The 15,284-nt window shown below is 38.9% G+C and overlaps 1 protein-coding gene across 2 annotated transcripts in view; it reads left to right on the forward strand.

Moving 5' to 3' along the window:
• LOC308554744 (S-adenosyl-L-methionine-dependent tRNA 4-demethylwyosine synthase TYW1) overlaps positions 1 to 15,284 on the forward strand; it is a 115,818-nt gene that overhangs the window by 2,830 nt on the left and 97,704 nt on the right. For both annotated transcript variants that reach the window (XM_081132247.1, XM_081132246.1), the window contains exons 4-7: positions 5,336 to 5,437; positions 6,949 to 7,143; positions 9,059 to 9,346; positions 11,784 to 11,906. In XM_081132247.1, the coding sequence (XP_080988373.1) occupies positions 5,336 to 5,437; positions 6,949 to 7,143; positions 9,059 to 9,346; positions 11,784 to 11,906 (708 nt within the window). The remainder of the gene's footprint in view (positions 1 to 5,335; positions 5,438 to 6,948; positions 7,144 to 9,058; positions 9,347 to 11,783; positions 11,907 to 15,284) is intronic.

Here is a 15,284-nt window from a genome sequence, read left to right on the forward strand (position 1 = left end):
ACACTGCAGATATGTAGCTGCTTTCCATTCTTTAATTGTATCTAGATGCTGCCTGCTTCTTTGTTATGAAGGTCACAGCTATTTAGTGCTTTCTAGGAAAGGATTCTAAGGCTGATATGAAAATGGATTTAAAAAAATTCAGTGTTGATGATTTTTATATAGTACTGTACTGTACAAAAGAGGATTCTGCCCTCTTGTGGGCATTTTGTAGAATAATACTTTTTAGTTTTTCAGTACTCTAGTGCCGGTGTAGTACTTTGCTCCACATCTTAGTTAAAGGTCACTTATTATTAAGTTCAGCTTTAAGCATTAGAGGTGGGAAACTGAGAGAAACATAAAAAAAGCATCTGAGCAACCAAAACAAAGTTACTCATAAACGATCTTATTCATAGCTTCTTTTTTGAATGTTTAAAAATTTCTTAAGATCGCCCTGGTGGGTGTGGCTCAGTTGGTTGGGTGCTGTCTGGTGCACTGAAAGAAGACTGGTTCAATTCCCGGTCAGGGCATACACCCAGGTTGCAGGCTTGATTCCCAGTTGGGGTGCATGCAGGAGGTAACTGATGGATGTTTCTCTCTCTCTGTTCCCCTCTCCTTTCCTCTCTCTCTAAAATCAAGTAAAAAAAAAAAAACATTAAAAAAATAAATTTTTTAAGATCAAATTAATCCTTGCAGATGGTAACAGATCCAGGCATACAGAGAATTCATAATGAAAAGTACTCTCCAGAGAATTTCTTTTAACTGTTTCTATTTTACTTCCTCTGATGCTTATTTCTTTAACCTTTTTGTGCTATGTTTCTAGATTTATCAATTTTAGATAAAAGTTATTGATTCCTTACATTAGTCAGTTCACACAAACATTCCTCAAGTCACAGTTAATATTGTTGCCCACATCACAGTTGGTATGGGTGAGATGGTCCTCCTTAAAGCTGTGCCACCTGAATTTTCTTTATTCTGCTTTCACGTTTGATTGATTAATATTTGGCTGGATATAGAAGACTAGGCCAAAACACTTTTCCTTACAACTTTGAAGGAATCACCTCACTATCTTCTGGCAGGTGGTATTGCTGAAGAGAAGGCTACCTTCATTCCTTTGTAGATGACTTCATTTTTTTTGTTTCTGGAAGCTTTTAGAATCAAATCTTTGTCCTGATGTTTTGAACTTTTATGAGATGATGTCTAGGTTGGATCTTTTTTTTAGCCATTGTGCTGGGCTTTTTAGTTTTGAAGATTTGTTTGCATTAATTCTGCTAATATTTCTTGGAAAATTTTTTTCCCTTCCATTTTTGCAGGTCTTAATGTTAGTTGGATGTTAGAACTTTTGGATGGTCTATGTCTCAGACCTTTTCTCTCATACTTTTTAAAAAAAGTATATATTTTTATTGATCTTAGAGAGAGAAGAAGGGAGAGGGAGAGAAACATTGATGTGAGAGAGAAATATTGACTGGTTGCCTCCTGCATACACCCCAACTGGGGATCAAGCCCACAACCTGTGCATGTGCCCTGACTGGGAATCAAACAGGGACCTTTGGTGCACCGGACGATGCTCAGCCATTGAGCCACACCGGCCAGGGCTCATACTTTTTTGTAACTTTTTCTTTTTATTCTGGGTTCTGGGATTTTAATTCCAAATCTTTTTTGAATGTTTTATGTCACCTATTATATTTTAATTACAAAAATGCCATTTTGCTAAATTTTTATAACATTTTGTTCATAATTTAGCAATATATTTAATGGCTTCTGTTTTCTGTTTCCTTAGTTATCTGCTTTCTTAGTTTTTGCTGCTGGTATTTCTCTTTCCTGCCCCTTGTTCTCATCATGTTCTTGGTGATCCATGGTTTTCTGTTCATATGTAGGACAGAATGAAGGCGTAGCTGGTGTGGATTTTCTCTGTTACTCCTTGAACATTTTTGTTTTCTATAATACTAAATTCTCACTGTGTGCTCTGTGTAGGGTGGGTCAGAATATATCATGTGACCTATTGGCCCCACATCTCCCTGTAACTATCACCTGATTTTTTAATTTTTTTTTTTTTTAGTAAAACTCCTTGTGTTGTCTATGCTTGCGATCTCCAGTTTCTTTACTCCTGTTTTTCTTGAATCACTTAGGCTTTCATGCCTTGACATGCTCCCAGTGACTTCCATTTTGCTAATTAATGCTCAGTTTTCATCTTACTTGATCTGTTAGCTACACGACCACGCCTTTCTTCTTAAAATACTTTCTTCATTCGACTTTCAGGACATTGTTCTCTAGGTTCTCCTGCTTTGCTGAGGCTAGTCTTCCCCACTATTTACTGATTTCTCCCCATCTTCTTGACTTTTAAAGATTGGAGTGTCTCAGGGTACACAGCCCTTGAGACTGTCTCTATCTGTCTGCACTCACTTTGCTCTTTAAGGGATCTTGTTACTAGAGCTTTATTTTATTTATTTATTTATTTATTTATTTATTTATTTATTTATTTATTTATTTATTTATCCTTACCTGAGGATATTTTTTCCATTGCTTTTCAGAGAGAGTGGGAGGGAGAGAGATATCTATGTGAGGGAGACACATTGATTGGTTGCCTCCCCCACTCGCCCTGACCAGGGCTGGGGATGGAGCCTGCAACCAAGGTATGTGCCCTTGGCTGGAATTGAACCTGGGACCCTTCAGTCCAAGGGCTGATGCTCTAACCACTGAGCAAACTGGCTAAGGCTAGAGCTTTAATTTCTATTAGATAGAATTTGGCAAACTTTTTCCGTAAAGGGCTAGATTTTTTATTTTGTATATATTTTTTAGGTTTTGTGAGCCATATGGTCTTTGTTGCAACTACTCAATTCTGCTGATGCAATGTGGAAGCGACCATAGACAATATGTAAATAAATGGGCATGACTGTATTCCAGTAACCTTTACTTATAAAAGCAAATAGAGGACCGGATTTGGCCTATGAGCCTTAGTTTGCCAACCCCTGTATTAGATGATGGGCTCTAAATTTATGTTTCTAATCTGAACCATTCCTCAGCTCCAGACTCTCATGTCCCATTGCCTATCTTAGATCTTCATGTGGATGTCTGGTAGACATCTCAAAATTAATATGCTCAAAACTGAACTCTGATCTTCTGCCCAAACCTGTCCCACTTATAATCTTCATCATTTCAGTAAATAGCACCTTCATTCTTCCAGTTGCTTAGTTCAGAAAAACCCTTTGAGTACTTTTTCTTACTACCCATACCCAATCTGTCAGCAATACTGTTTATTCTACTTTCAGAGTAGATCCAGATTCCAGTCACTTCTCACCACTCTCACTGCTATACCCTGGTCCAACCCACTTCATACTTTGTTTTAATTACTGCAATCATCTTACCAGTGGTCTTCATTGAGCACTGCTCAGCGCCTTCCCCGACTTCAATGTACTCTCAACTCAGCACCCTCAGAGACTCTGAAAACTTAAGTTAAAATATTCTCCTCAGCTTAAAACCCAGCAATGACTCCCTCATTCACTTAGAGTAAATGTCAAAGTCCTCACAGTGGCCAAGAGGCCCTCCTGTCTCCTCCATTATATCTCTTATCTCATGTGCTTGGTCCCCACTTCTCTAATCTTAACTTCCTTGCCAAGCTTGCTCCCTCCTTTGGGCCTTTCCACTTACATGTTCCTCTGCTTCGGATAGCCCTGTCGTCTGCTCTCTCATTTCCATTAGGTTTGGTTCAAATCTATATCTTTGAGGCTTGTAGCAGTGCTTTCTGACACCAAGTATTTGTCGCTTCCCACACCAGTTCACCAATTCTGATACTGACTACCTAGAGTTATCATCAGACTCAGCAGGTTTAAGGGTTCAGTCCGTAAGATTGTCCCCACTTCAGATGCCAGTCACAAGTCCCAGGAGCCACCTGCACTTCTGACTGATCAGTTATAAATTTGAGGGTTCCCACAATTCCCTCCTTAGGTTTGATCATTCCCTGGAGTGTTGCACAGAGCTCAAGAAATTGCTTTACTTATATTTGCTGGCTTATTATAAAGGATAGAACTCAGAAACAGACAAATGGAAGACATATATTGAGCACGGTATGGAGGGCTATGGGTATCTGAACACATGAATGTGTTCACCAACCCCTGTTAGGGATTTTTATAGAGTTTTCATTTTGCAGCACCATTGATTAAATCATCTGCCGTTGATGATTGAACCCACAGGGAGAAAGGGTGCTGAAGGTTCTAAACCTATAATCACCTGGTTGGTTTTCTGGCGACCGGCCCTATCCAGAAGCTACCTGCGGCTCACCCCCACCTTCAGTCATTTCATTAGCATATCAAAGACAGTAAGTTCCAAGGGTTTTTGGAGTCCAGGAACTGGAGACAAAGACCAAATACTTATTTTTTAATATACATACTTGCCCTGACCCTCTCTGTGTAAAATAACGGCTCTTCCCATGCCTTCAACACTATTCTTCCCCTTATCCTGATTTATTTTCCTCCATAGCACTACTCAGCATCTGATATACTGTGTATTTTCTCATTTCTAGGTTTATTTTCTCTTTGTCCATCAGATTGTAACCTCCTTGAGGGCAGGGACTACGTATGTCTTGTTCACTGCTTTGTAATAGTGCCCAGAACTAAGACTGGCATAGTAGATGCCCAGTAAGTGAATACATGCTTAGCAGGCTTAGCTAAGGCAAAAAGGAGGAATGCCTTTTCCTGTAGTGCCAACATTTGATTAGAGGTTTTAGCTCTCCCCAAACATTTGGTTCATTTTGTATGAGATCTAGAGGTTTGTTGCCTGGGGATAAAGTGTAAATGTTGCTTAGGCTCTGTGCACACTTGTCCCGTATGTAAATTGTCTGCTTGCTGGCTCTTATCTGCCCCAGGTTCCCTCCCATTTCTGCTGTAGTGGCTGACTCTGAGCCTAGAGCCTCTTTGGGGTTCTGTTAGGCATATGAACTCTCCCCTAGGACTTTCTCCTATCTGTCAACCTGTCCCTGTTTGCTTTCTATCTTCCGGAAATGGTTTAACATTTCTCGTATTTCCCATTCTGTTCACTCTCAAGTATTTTTTTATACATCTATGTGTTTATTCTAGTGAGGCAAAGCAGCTGGAATGTAAAAGAACTGATTTAGATTTAGTCCCATATATACTTAGAGTGAGAAAAACATGGTTGAATGATTGATCTCTATAACGATGCTTGAGAAAATGGTAAAAATTAGAATAGTATTTGTGTTGTTGATGGCAAATGCCAGTCACTGAAAAAGTTTTTCCCGAGAAGTGCCTCATTCCTTTGCCCTCATACCCCATCAACAGAAGTAAATGAAGACAGTATTTTGCTTATTTAGCTTATTAAAGACTGTGATTTTTTTTTCCCCTATTAGAAATTTGCAACAATTCTTGCTGAAGCTGTTACTTCCCTACACCTGCCTGTGGCAGTTATTAACCTGAAAGAATATGATCCAGATGATAATCTAGTAGAAGAGGTTGGTAAATTGTCTTATTTTTTCTTCAGTCAAAACTCAAATTTAATTGACCTGTGTCCTGGGATAAATAGAATCCAGAATAAATTTAATTTCATGCTAGGAGATTTCAGTGGGTCAAGCTTTCAGTGTCAGAGGTATTGAATGTGTGGTGTGGTACACTGATTCTGAAATGGTATGGAGCCTGTCCCTCTGGCGTGTTAGACTCTCCTGGGGTGGGGGTAAAGGTGGGGAAGCTGCGCCTTTTGAAGTTCCCAGCGCCCTCCTGCTTTGAATCGCATAAGCAAGAAGGATTGTTACTGATGGGTGTGTGCCATGCATGTGAGCCACGTGTAAGCCTACTGAAAGGTCAGGAGCTACTTGGGTAGCTGAAGAAGTATGGGTTTTGGAGTTAGAGAAATCTATTACTAGTTGTGTGAGCTTCCTACATTACTTAATGTCTAAGAGAGTTTAATTTCTTCCCTTGAGAAATGCGCCTCCCTCTTCTCTAGTCCTATCCAGTTAGGGAAGTTTGCCTTACTGTAGGTGTTCTCAAAGTGTGGCCCCTTGAACCAGCTACAGTATCAGCATCTCCTGGGGTCTCATTAGAAATTCAGATTCTTAGGTCCTAGCTCAGGGTTACTCACCCAAAGTCTGAATGTGGGACTGTGTTCACAGGTGCCCCAGATGATTCCGAAACAGCTAGAGTTGGATAAGTACTTAGAGCATGGGTGGACAAACTTTTTCTGTAGACATCTTCAGCTTTGGGGGCCGTGCAGCTACTGGTCTGCCTTTGAGGCGCAGAACAGCCATAGACAATATGTGAACAAATGAGTGTGGCTGTGTTTTAGTAAAACTTCATTGACAAAATAGATATCGAGTTGGATCGGGCCTGTAGGCTATAGTTTGCCAGCCCCTTCTTAGTGTATAAACTTGTAACTGTAATTGTCCATTTTTTTCTCCCCCAAGAAAACACTGGGGTGCAAATGAATGAGCACGTATGTGCACTCAATTGTGAAAAATTATTAACAAATTCTGATACTTAATAATTAATAAGGGATTACTTATAACTTGCTTCATGACTTGGAACTGTTAAGATATTCAAGCATTTGAAATACTATGACTAGCAGACTGAAGATGTATTTTGTTTCCCTATGTAGATGATGGTGCCAATTGTTACTTTATGTTTAAAAAGTTTTATTGCTTTAATTTTTCAGGTAATGTTTTAGAGATCTTAGTGTATTTTTTTGACTAGCTTGCATTTTGTTTCCAATATTACAAATTGGAGATGATAGGAATTGAGAGTCTGAGTGATGGAATGGAGTAGATGGTGAAGGGCACCAGGGGGTATGTTGGCAAAGAACTGAATTTTCTCCCCAGTGCAAGGTGTCCTTGCTGTGTTTTCTTTCACCTTTGAAAAAGATTGTTTATGAAAGCACCCTTTGTCCTCAGAAGTTAGTACGATAGGAATGTCTGTATTTAAAAAAGGCTTTTCTTCTTGAATATTCTTCTGAAATAATTACTTTCTTGGTTAGGTTACTAGTAAAACTGTTTGTGCCTTCCTGGTTGCTACATATACTGATGGTCGACCAACCGAGAGTGCGGAGTGGTTCTGCAAATGGTTAGAGGAAGCATCCAGTGATTTTCGATTTGGCAAAACTTACCTGAAGGGTATGAGATATGTGGTGTTTGGCCTGGGAAATTCTGCCTATACGAGCCACTTCAACAAGGTGGGTACAAGGTAGATATCTATGTTGAATTATAGGGATAAATTCTCTTAATAAAAAAAGGTAACACATACACATATGTATGTGCATGTGAAAGAATCCACAAACTTTGGTACTTAATAATAAACTTATTGTATTTTTCTTTATACTGGGAATTGCTACACATATATATCCAATCTTGGTGTATAGGCTCTCAGTGAATTTTTATTGAATAAAATAAATGAATACACCTGCTATTGTCTAGTGTCATAGAGGCCTGGATTTGTAGGCTTTGAGTTCAGCCTCCTGTCCCCAGGAAGGACCTTGGGGATGGAATATCACTGAATCTTTTGACTTTCTCAACTGCCTGTTCTGTTGTTGAATAACCTTTATTGCCCAAGCTAACTCTTAATACAGTTGAACCCATTGTCTTTTAATCATTAATTTTTATATTATTTTTTTATTTTTTAAAAAATATATCTTTATTGATTTCAGAGAGAGGAAGGGAGAGAGAGAGATAGAAACATCAATGATGAGAGAGTCATTGATCGAGCCCGCAACCCGGGCATGTGCCCTGAGCGGGAATTGAACCCTGATCGCCTGGATCCTAGGTCGATGCTCAACCATTGAGCCACGCCCGGCCGGGCAATCATTAATTTTTAAAGGATAATAGAAGAAAAACATTCACTGCTCTTTATGTAATATAACATCAATTGTATTCTTTTTCTAGATTTTTTTCTAAATGAAATTAACTTGGCGGTGAGAAACTTCTCACTTTCTTAGTGGTGCTAAGAAGTTACTAGAACTTTAGTATGTGTACCTCTCCCCAGATATGGGCCCAGCCTGGCTCACCTGTCTTTGGTAGAACGTGAGTAAAAGTGAAAGTGGAGATCATCCTGGAAACTTGTTTTCATTCAATTGTTACATCAAATGTATATTTACCCCACATTTTCAAAGGAATTAGACAAAGAATGGTAAAATTCAGATTTGTAAATATTTTGTCTAATACCTTGCCACTCAGGAAGTCTGTTAAGCTTTTAAATTCTTAGCTGTGCTTGATAACCCCTGTTCCTCAGCCTCATTGCTTCATATTGCAATAAAATAAATTTTGGAGTTTATGAAATTATGAGTCTTGCCAGATGGACTCCATGTGCACTTTGTTATTAAATGGGCTTTGGCCCCATAGGGTTTGTTATATTTTGGAACAAATTTGTTTTGCTAATGAGTTATTTTATTCTGACATTATTTAGAATAGTGGTTTTCAAATTCTTTTTAAGGCATTAACTCTTAATTTAATAAAAAGATTTGTCCCTTTGTTAAACCTTTTGCAGAATCTTATAATGTATTATAATGATGTCTTTATGTAATATAACATCAATTGTATTCTTTTCCTAGATTTTTTTCTATTGTTTTTTATTTTTATTTTTTTATATCTTTATTGATTTCAGAGAGAGGAAAGGAGAGGGAGAGAGAGAGAGACAGAAACATCAATGATGAGAGTCATTGATTGAGCCCACAACCCGGGCATGTGCCCTGACCCAGAATCGAACCCCTATCGCCTGGATCCTAGGTCGACGCTCAACCCCTGAGCCACGCCCGGCAGGGCTCCTAGATTTTTTTCTAAATGAAATTAACTTGGCTCCTTTTCTTTTGCGTTGTTTTCTGTACATTAAAAAATAAAAATTTGGAGCCTTCTCACTTTCTTAGTGGTGCTAAGAAGTTACTAGAACTTTAGTATGTGTACCTCTCCCCAGATATGGGCCCAACCCTTGTGCCCTTGTGGGTTGTGACTGGGGCCAGAGGGCTCAAAGCCCTTTTGGCTAAGCAGTGCCCTTTTCCCAGCAACAGCAGGGTTCCCACAGGTACTCTAGGCTTCTACAGAGCAGTGTACACACGTCTGACTTATATTGTATTTTTAGCTCATCTGTTTTTCTTGTAGGTTGGCAAGAATGTTGATAAGTGGCTCTGGATGCTTGGTGCTCATCGTGTGATGACTCGAGGGGAGGGTGACTGTAATGTGGTTAAAAGCAAACATGGCAGCATTGAAGCTGACTTCAGAGCTTGGAAGACCAAGTTCATCTCTCAGCTCCAGGTGCTTTGTAAAGGAGAGAAGAAAACCTGTGATGGCAATTGCAAGAAAGGCAAATGTGAATCTAATCAACATAGCTCAGAGGAAATGGAGCCAGGGTCTCATACTCAGGATGGATTGCATCAGAGAGATGCTGAGGTATGTAGCCTAAATGTCCATGTCTCTGCTTTCCTCCTGTGTTTGGAAATGCTGAGCCATAGCTCTTCCCTGAAAAACTATTTCATTGACTTCTGGTTAGAAGGAAGATTTGAAACCCATGTGGGGGTGTTTTAGAGAATGTGGTCTTAGGAGTTAAGCCATGCTGTGCTGGATGCTTTCCTATATCTCTTCTGCAATCGTTGCATTGCTAGTCAAATAGATTTCTACCACAATTTGCAGGTTAGGAAACAGAGGCCCAGAGGAGTTAAATATGCCCCTGCCTGAGCTCATATGTTTTTATCACCAAACCACATATTCCTCCTTACCTGTCTTATTTAATAACTATCAATCACTAACTTAAAGGCTGCAAGTAATCCTAGATTCATCTTTTTTACCCCTCACATTCTAACTATTTCTTTCTTCAGACTCCCCAGAGTTCCTTTGAAGGTCATGTCTTTAGGCTATATCACTGCTGTTGTGCTTTGGCCACCTGGCCACTTGTCTCATTTAGGAACAACTTTATATTCTGACTCACTGTCTTACACTCCATCCTAAGTCATGCATGCTGAAGATTTACCTAACACCCTGGCCTGCCAGTTTCCTGGCCTTCAAACCTCCAGTAACCATTTTAGTAACCATTTTCTTCACTGATCGTGGCCTCTCACTTCCACAGTCACCTCTGAAATTGCATGTTCTTGTGACCCAAACTCTGACCTCTTCCTGGTGCCCCTACTTTAAAATTCTTTTGATCCCATACCCTTTTCATTGGATAGGGAAAACTGCTTATTTCACTTCTGTCCTTACCCAGTTAGATTTTTCACTTACTCTCTTATAAACATCTTCAATTGCCTTGCCTTCCACTCCATTTTGCAACACAATTGGCTGAACTCCAAGCCATGTTGAAACCTGCTGTCTGCCTTCTCGTTGCCTGCTGCTTGCTGTTTGACTACAGATTCATGACTGCAGATTCAAGTGTGAATTCAGAACTTCCCAACAGTCTCTGTGTTCCCTTGTAAGTTCCCTTTCTCACTCTTCAAAATGACCGTGTAATACTCTCTCTCCCCATTCCTTCTCTGGCTCTCCTGTGAAGCCATCAGAGAAGAGTCCTCTTAGAGCCCCTGCCCCATCTATAAATCTTCACCATCTTTTTTGTCCCAGGCGACAAGTATCTGGTTCTGCGAAAGACCACTTTCTGCACGTGCCCTGGAATCAAGGGCTTTGGTTCCTTTGTTTATTGTATCTCTCTCCTGCATTGTTAATCTTTTCCCCTCTTCTAGATCGTTCTCATATATAAACATGTTCTGGAATCACCTGTGTTTAAACAAACACAAAAAGCAAGTAAAAACCAAATCTTTCCTCTGTTCTGTCAGTTGCTGTTTCGTTTTTTCTGTTCTCTTTTTCTAGCCACTCTTTTTGCTCATTTTCCCCTCCAATTTGCTTTTAATATTTTAATTTTTTTAATCCTCATCTGCGGATATGTTTTTATTAATTTAGAGAGAGAGGACAGGAGAGGGGGAAAGAGAAACGTCGATGTGAGAGAGAAACATCAATTGGTTGCCTCCCATACGCACCCTGAGTGGGGATTGAATCTGCAACCTGGGGATGTGCCCTGACCGGGAATTGAACCTGTGACCTTTCAGTATATGGATCTATGCTCCAACCAACTGAGCCACACTGGCCAGGACAGCTTTTAATATTTTTTAAGACTTTTAAAAATACTGAGGTAAAATTCACATAACAAAATTAACATTTTAAAGTATATAATCAAGTGGTATTTAGTGTATCTACGATTTTGTGCAACCACTACCTATATTAAGTTCCAGTATCTTTTCATCATCACAGAAGAAAACCACTAAGTAGGCACTCTTCCCCCTTTTCCCCTAGCCCTGACAACCTCCAGTTTGCTTTCTGTGTCTATGGACTTATTCTGGATATTCATCCAAATGGAATCACATAATATGTTACCTTTTTTTGCATGGCTTCTTTTACTTAGCATAATGTTTTGGAGATTTATCCATGTTGTACATGTATCAGTACATCATTTTTTTTTTTTTTTTATGGCTGAATAATATTCTGTTGTATGGATATATCACATTTTGTTGATCCATTTATCTGTTGATGGACAGTGGTTATTTCTACCTTTTGACTATTGTGAATAGTGCTGCTATGACATTCATGTACAAGTATGTGTGGGCATGTGGTTTCTGTTGCAACTATCAGTTCTGCTGTTGTGTCAAGAAAGTAGCCATAGATAATATGTAAATGATGGGCACCTTCACATTTCACCTGAGGATGGCTGGATTTGGCCTGTGGGTCATAGTTTGCTGACCTCTAGCCAAAACTATGTGTTATCCATCCAGTGATCTCAGAATTTGGGAGGGGTTATTTGATGGTTTGCTACTTTGAACAATGTATTTCTAAAGCATTGATGTTCCAGGAGGAGGAGTCCTTTGAGAGTTTCAGTGAGGAAGAGTCTGATACCGAGGACCACCGGAGTCTAACTTCTATCGTTGATGTTGAGGACCTTGGCAAAATTATGAATCATGTGAAGAAAGAAAAGGTACTGTAATTTTGGGAAATAATGAACTTGGATCCTGCAGTTAACATCTAGCGTTCTGTATTGGTGTGTAATACATCTGAGCTCACAGATAGTTTTATTTGCCTCCTGTCTTGAGAGTTTTATACTTTTTTGCTACTTTTACATGAGCTTTGTGAAAGTCTCCTATCTTGGCCCTGTGAAAATGAGCTCATAGTAGGATAGGCAGAAGATTTTAGGATAACAACTGAGGAAAGGCTAGATGATAGGCGGGACTTCATTCATTGTGTAGCTGAAGATAGGATGACAGTGTGATAAGATTGATTAGTGTTAAGATTGCAAGTGGAATTCTTGTGTAAAGTTGCTTCCCTGTCTTAAGACTGAGTGTATTGGGCTTAGGGATGATGGCAGCTTGGTCTGTAGGTGTGGGGATCAGCGTGGGTGGAGGCCCTAAGAATCTAGGAAATGTTAGTCTGAGTCATCATTGTCTCAGTGACTAACTGAATGTGAGAATGTACAGTGCAGTAGGATTTTGTGCAGATTCCAGTGATCTAAAATTGAAATAACATACTGTATACAATTATATAAAAATATAGTCTCAATTTGTGTGTGAGTTTTGGGAAATGAGAATATTTTAAACTAAAAATGTATCAAGTGCATAAGTTTGAGAAACAAAATAAGTAAAACTGGAAAAATCCAAGAAAATCAATCATAAAATTAACACAAACTCAAGTGAAAAGGTTTAGTAAGGTAGCAGATATAACACAGTAAAAAGTAAAAAAGTTTTTGTATTTCCAAACAGTAGCCAGTTAGAAGCTGTCATGGAAGAAAAGACCTCATTTACAACAGCCACATAAAAAATAAATAAAAACATTTAATAAAAAAATAAATAAAATACATAGAAAACATTTAAAAAGAAATACCCTAAATCTCTGTGAGAAAAACTTTTAAACATTTCTTAAAGATGTAACAGTGCCTTGAATAAATGGGAAGACATCCTTGTTTTTAGATATGGTGACTCCATATTGCAAAGATGGCAGTTCTTTTAAATTAATACATACATTTGATGCAATCCATTAAAAATTCCAGTAAAGTTTTTTTCTGGAGCTAGACTGGTTGATTCGTGTGGAAAAATAAACATGCAAGAATAGCTAGGAAAACCTTGTGGGAAAAGTAGTTATGAGAAAGACTAGCTCTGTCAGATATTGAATCTTACTACAAGGCATCTGTAATTAAAACTGATACTGGCTTCTGATGAAACAGACAGACCAAGGTAATAGAATAAAATTCTAGGGATAGACCCAGGTATACATGGAAATTGCACATATGATCATAGTGGCATTACTTTTCCCTAGTGTGAAAATATGCTTCTAAGATAAATGATGTTGACAACTGGATAGCTAATTGTGAAAAGAAAATTGGCTCTGTACTTCATACATACATCAGAATAAACTAATTGGGTGAGAGATCTGAATGTTGAAAAAATATTAAATAATAGAATTAGATGCATTATTTTATAACTTGGAGAAAGGTTTTCTATATGATTCAAAATCTAGACGCAATCAAAGACTGAATTTATCAATGATTTTTACAGACTTGCATGGCTATCAACAAAATCAAAAGACAAATGATAAAGTGAGGAAAAATATTTGCCCCTTATAAAGAAGGGGTTAAATTTTCTACTACATGAAGCACTCTTAAAATTGAATTATAAAATAAAAGACCTAAAACCTAATAGAAAAAATTGCAAAACACATGAATAGGTAAGTCTCAGTAAAAGCTCTACAAATAGACTTTAAACATATGAAAAAAATGCTCAAATTAAAACTGCAGTGACATATGTTTCTCACCTATCAAAATAAAAAAATTCAAAAATTGAGCAGCGCACACAATTGGTGAGACTGGGGAAATAGGCACTCACACCTTGCTGAAGGGGGTCCAGGATGGTATAACCTGTATGCAGGGCCCTTTGGTAGACTTTATCAAATTTATAAGCATTTACCCATGATCCAGCAGGCCCAGTTGTATGAATTTGCCTCAAAGATAAATCTTCACAAATACAAAACAGCATCTGCACAAGATTATACCTCACAGCATATGTAGCAAACAACTCTCAGATATTGGTTGAAAAAAGAATGGTATATCCACAAAAATATAAAGTGGTGCAGCTGTGAAACATAACATGTATCCATATGCATTAATGTGATTTCCAGGTGGTGGTGGATTTTGTTTGGAGGCTGATATGGACCTAAGAGTTTTAAAAAATGTATATTTGTTATCATGTTATATTTACAAATTTATAACGTAAGTGTGTGTATGTATGAACAATATTTTGTAGCTGTGTTCATGGAAAGGACCTTTTGGGTTCTGACATTAACTCACAACCAGTTCCATTCCAGTGACCTGCAGTTCAATTCAATGCTGACACTACCTACCTGGAGTTAGTATCAGACTCCACAGGTTTGGGAATAGTTCTGCACAAGATTGCCCCCTCTTCAGAATGCTGTAAGTTTTGGGAGCCACCTGCATTTCTTATCAACTGGTTATAAATTTGGGAGTCCTCATGACCCCCTCAGGTTCAATTGCTAGAATGACTTAGAACTCATTGAAAGCCCTATACTTAGGATTACACTTTTATTATAAGGGATACAAATTATAAACAACCAAACAGAAAAAAAAGATTAGGGCAAGTTCTGGGAGTGGAGGGGTGAGGAAGAGATCTGGAGTTTCTGTGCCCTCTCCTCAGGGAATCTGGGCCCTCCCACCACACCTGTGTGTTCACCACCAGGAAGCTCTACTGAGCATTAGCATTCAGAATTTTTATTGGGATTTCATCACATAGGCATGATTGAGCACAATCTCCAGCCAACCTCCCCTCCCTGGAGTTTCAGCTGGCCCTGAGTTGATTTTTGTGGTGACCTAGCCCCCATCCTGAAGGTATCTAAGGGCTCACTGTGAATCACCTCATTAGCATAACAAAGACACTTCTATCACTTAGAAAATGCCAAGGTTTTTTGAAGCTCTGTGCCAGGAACTGGGGGCAAAGACCAGATTATTTTTTATTATGCCATTGACCTAGAAACAAAAATAATAAGCCCTCAGATCTTGTTTTCTAAATATCATTCCCCACTGATAGGAGCCAGGGTTCCTTGGAGAAATGGCTGATTGCAGGGTTGGGGAAGGGGGAATAACACATGGGCCTGGAACATCTTGAGCAAGTAGGTCCTCAGTGATGGATGGAGATATGTCAAAAGGACATAGTGATATCGGACAAAGTGGGGTCTTGGGGTACACTGGATTAGCATTCCCGGAGGCCACCACAGGAGGCCTCCACAGGAGGATGTATTTCTGTGGAATTATGTCCCTGGGTTTCTAAAGTCTCATTTCCCTTAGTCCAGTCAC

The sequence above is a fragment of the Miniopterus schreibersii genome (genome assembly GCF_964146895.1).
Source record: "Miniopterus schreibersii genome assembly, chromosome: 3".
Lineage (NCBI taxonomy): Eukaryota > Metazoa > Chordata > Mammalia > Chiroptera > Miniopteridae > Miniopterus > Miniopterus schreibersii.